General features: G+C 34.3%; 1 protein-coding gene across 1 annotated transcript; it reads left to right on the top strand.

The window, feature by feature from the left end:
* The first annotated feature begins 501 nt into the window (after nucleotides 1–501).
* LOC307160597 (trypsin II-P29) lies at nucleotides 502–4,914 on the top strand. Its single transcript, XM_079874777.1, has 6 exons — nucleotides 502–615; nucleotides 1,808–1,828; nucleotides 1,931–2,099; nucleotides 2,217–2,479; nucleotides 2,581–2,723; nucleotides 3,225–4,914. Exons 1-6 carry the CDS (start codon nucleotides 561–563, stop codon nucleotides 3,504–3,506), a joined length of 933 nt encoding a protein of 310 aa, XP_079730903.1. The 5' UTR covers nucleotides 502–560; the 3' UTR covers nucleotides 3,507–4,914.

The raw sequence follows: 4,914 nt of genomic DNA, 5'->3' as shown, positions 1-4,914 counted from the left end.
GAGAAATAGGGGTTAAGGTGCTCTAATTAACAGCACTGTCACTTTATAACGACTTGAAATAAAGTCAGTTTCCACCTTTACTCCTAATGGTATTTTTATTACCTACCAACCAACATATTAAATGGCATTAAAAAAAAAACTTTTAAAGGGTTTTTAACCGCATATTTCACTCTCAGGGCCGCTGACAACATTTTCATAGTAACAATTTATAGTAACATAGTAAAAAAACAACAACATTTTTGTTCATAAAACATGGTAGGATGCTATAATATAAAAATAAGCAATTAATTGTTATACCTAGTATATAGGCTACTGTAAGTCTTCTATTTGATCAAAAATCCTAAAATGACTGATAGTAATAAAGTTATCCCTACGGTACACTACATACCATCAACTGCCTATAGGGAGATAGGGAGGGAGATAGGGAGGGAGGGAGGGGGAATCAGGTTGGGTGGAGGCAAGAAAACTCCTGATGAAGGCAGGAGTACTTATTCTTCACAGGTCAATAGAGACTTGACAGTAGATGAAACAGCAGTCACAACTCAGACCAGAACAGAAGTATGCATTTTAACACAGTCTTCAGTGTGGCTGGGGCCATACTTCTCAACATAGCAGGTACTTCTACAAATAATTTGCTTTTGTTAAACTCTCTATGTTTATTTTTAAAGTATGTTAAATAATTGACTGAAATAGAATTGAATACATATTAATAAAGTCTTAACTCGTAACTCGCACAAACGTGAAAATAGCAACACAATTCAAGAAAAAAGATGATAAATAATAAAGTAACAAAATAATAAGTCATAGAATAATAGACGTAAAATGTGAAGTGAAAATATTTAAAATATTTGGATAAATCATTTAATTTTCTTTTTTTTTTTTCAACTGTTGAATAGCCTTGGTTAATATCTAAATCTATAAAATGTTATTAAAACATTTAAATAAGGATTATTTCCTTCGGCGGAGACACTTCAGATGCGCACTGTTCACCATGATGGTTTTGAATTGCTTGAAATCTGATTGAAAAAAGGAAAAAACAGTTAAGTGCAACGTCGTATAGGCTACATAAAATTATAATGAGAACATTATAATTGTGTGCTTGGGACATAGCTTTTAATAATGAGACTTTGTTTTTGAAATCAGGCTCTTAAAAATGATATCAACTTTTGGATTTAGATTTATCGGACAATATATCGGTTATCGGCTTTCAAATATAAAGAATTATCGGTATCGGTATCAACCAAAATGTTCATATCGGTGCATCCATACTTTTTAGTTCCTGTTTAAATATACATGAAATGTAAATTGTTTGTTAAATTTTGTCATTTTGTTTTATTATTTTGAATAATAATTATGTAATTTTTTTAGCCTATATTTACCATAGATAGCTGACTATAGATGCTTTCTTATATTTTCAGTTAAATGAAGATCCCTTTTAATATATTTAGGGCTACTACTTTTACTGTTAACAATTACAATTGTCGGTGACTCTAAAAATCTTTTTTGTGAATGTAGAATCTTTTTTCTACTTACAATTTGTCAGTTTATCAGCTCTGTAAGTGTTTCCTCCTGTATGGCATGGATCCAAAAATATTCACATGAATCTTGTTTTCTGTTTTATAAAAGTTTTATAATAAGACAAAACTACAAACAAAACTAAGACTAAACCAGTTTATCAGCTCTACCAGCACAAACGTCGTTCAATTTTTGGATCTCAATTTTGACTGATCTGAAAATGTAGATCAACAGGACTTTAACAATCTTGATAATTGATCTTGATCTTGATTTTTTTCTTTTTCTTATATAGGCTGCTTGGGTCAATTGGATGGTAAGTTGTTAATTCAAACTCACGTTCAGTCACACAGAATGTTTTGTTTTAAATGTTTTTTGAGCAAACAGAGAATTCTCATATTATCTTTTCTCTCATAAGTATGTGGCCAAGCCCCCCTCAACACCAAGATTATTGGAGGGCAAAATGCGACGGCAGGGTCTTGGCCGTGGCAAGCCAGCATTCAGAGTGTGTCCTTAGGAGGCTATTACTGCAGTGGGAGTCTAATCAATAAAGAATGGGTTTTGTCTGCAGCTCACTGCTTCATAGGGTATGGAGTGCCCACTTTTAAAAATAATTTCTTTTTTTGAATTTCAAGTGCCCAAGTATCATATAGTCTATATCTGTGGATTCATATAGTGTAATTAAATCAGTCTTGTATTTACAGTGTCCCCGTATCTGACATTGTGGTCTACTTGGGACGTCTGACCCAAAATGGCCCAAACCCACATGAGACAAACAGGACAGTGATTAAAGTCATCAAACATCCTAAATATAACAGTCTTGACCGTGATCTAGCACTGGTCCAGCTGTCTTCACCTGTGAATTTCTCTGATTACATTAAGCCAGTCTGTCTGGCTGCTGCTGGTAGTGTATTTGTTGATGGTACAGAGAGTTGGGTCACTGGATGGGGCACGATCAGTTCTAAAGGTGAGGAACATCACACCCATTCATGGTGTCACAAAAATTTGCTAGAAATTATGAAGCATTTTATGATGTTTCCACTAATCAATATATTTATTTTGTAACAGAAATTCAGTTACCTGACATTCTGCAGGAGGTGGAGACCCCTGTTTTGAACAACTTTGAATGTGATGTTGCCAATGGAGGCATCATTACAGACAACTTGATATGTGCTGGATTTTTAATTGAGGGCGGCAAAGCCCCATGTGCGGTAAGACATTTTATCAGGCACTTTTTATCCAAAACCAATGTTTTTCTCTATAAACGTGAGAGACCTAAATGTTGTCTCATCTTCTGGGTCACTCTACTAAATTACCAACTTAGATCTTTATCCATTTGTCAACCATCATAGCTGTGGTTGCAGGAACTTTTACTGTAAAATACAACATTAATAACAGTAACAACATTACAGGTTTTGATGGGGGTGAAAACATTTTTAATAAATCAATCTATTGAAGTACTAATATCTAAGAAAAGACAAAACAGTTGTTTCAATGAAAAATCATCAAATGTAAGCGGTCACACGTTGGAATGTCAATAAATGATAAGATAACTTGAATTTTTCACTTCCAAAACCTGTCAAATTAAATGTCCTGTTAGATTTATTAGTTTTTCACTGTATATAAAGGCAATTCTTACCACCAAATTATGATCATTTTTCACACTGTATCTCACACTCATGTCTGTATCCGCTGTCAATATGTCTTTGCAGGGAGACAATGGAAGTCCACTGGTCAGTAGGCAGGGCCCCAGGTGGATTCAGTCCGGAATTGCGGTGCACTCTATAGGATGTGGTCTACCTGAATATCCTGCAGTATATGTCAGAGTGTCTGAATATCAGGACTGGATCAGCTTTTACACGAACAGCAGCATGCCTGGATTTGTCCCATTCCCCCTTATTCTTTCTGTCGGAGATGGAGGCTCGATCTACCTCCTCCCATTTTCCTTTGCTCTCGCATTTTCCATCATCCCTCTCATCTTCTTACACTTTTAAAGACTGTCATGATAATTTTATGGATACAGTTCTGTAATGATTATGACAGTTTGCTATACACATAGGTGAAAGGTGTTTGTTTTTATGATAAAAAAACTTTCATATTGATTAAATTCTGGGATCATAAATATGTTTATAATGAAACACAAAAAACTTTGACATATAAGCATTCTCTTAAAAAAGATAACCTTCACTGACAAGATTCATTACAATTGCACCGCATTTCATTTTTTCAATACGATTTTATTAAAATAAATCAGCACCTGTTGCAATGTGATCATATACATTTTCCTGTATTTTCCTTGAACAAATCATTTTCTTTGTTGAATAAAGAAAGCACAAATGTAAAAAAGCTTTTGAATGATTGTACATCTCTATTGAAAAGTGTTGAAGTGAGTGTTATGATCAAGTCAAAGTGAATTTCTGAAATAATACAATTTCAAGATTTTACTTTGGTTTTCAAATCTGCATTCTATACATTTAGGACACTTACATTTTAAAATGCTGATGCTTTTAAGCCATATTTCATGGGTAAGACTAGTGTGTGGGAGTGAAAATAAATGATAACAAACGATAGAACACAGAAACTTGTGTTCTTGTTGGCATCTTATTTAACACATCAATCCCACAGTGTACAAAAGAACAAAAAATAGACTATTGTAAAATGTATTGCACTGACATTTGCATGACGATTAGTTGCTCATAAAACACGCAACTTGCAAACATGTGAAAAAGTCCCCAAAATATTCAATTCATCATGGCTACATGTATCTTGATACACATTTCTGTGAATGTCTCCCTATGCACTTCACTTAAGCTAAATGGGGAGTCTCCTATTCGACACCTACAAATTTATACTCCATTTGACACCTGCTTCGAGTCGGACGACATCTCGCCCCAACACTATCACTTGGGAATAAAGTCTCTAGTGTTCCACTTCAGCACTATCACTTAGGAATGAAAATAAGATCTCTAGTGTCTAGCCTGATTCAGCAGTAATGAGACAGACTCAGTCAATGCCTTCGAATATGCTTTAATAATGGCCGGGTGGATCTCAGACCAATTTCAGAGAGAATTCCCCCAACAAAAAGAGTACAAAAGTTTTTAGAGAATTGTAGCCAAGGTGACATGATTCATTACATCAATTTTCCACAATATGATTGGTTCTTCATATGTATAATTCAGCAAACCTTTCTGTTACTAGGTAAAAGCACATCTGGATTTCTTGATTACTTCCCCTTGAGGTATCAAGTCGTGAGGTTAAATGTTTAACTATCTAGGTTTGTTTCGTCTTTTAATTCTCAGACACACTAACTTTGGCCCTAGTGTTGGGGACGTTTAGTTTTCAAAAGCATATAATTGTTAATCCAGCAAGAAAAATAAATGTTAGTTATGATTAATTAAAGTC

This window comes from Squalius cephalus (assembly GCF_949319135.1).
Source record: "Squalius cephalus genome assembly, chromosome: 1".
NCBI classification, from domain to species: domain Eukaryota; kingdom Metazoa; phylum Chordata; class Actinopteri; order Cypriniformes; family Leuciscidae; genus Squalius; species Squalius cephalus.
Note: the sequence above shows the minus strand (reverse complement) of the source record. Positions and strands in the feature narration are given on the sequence as shown.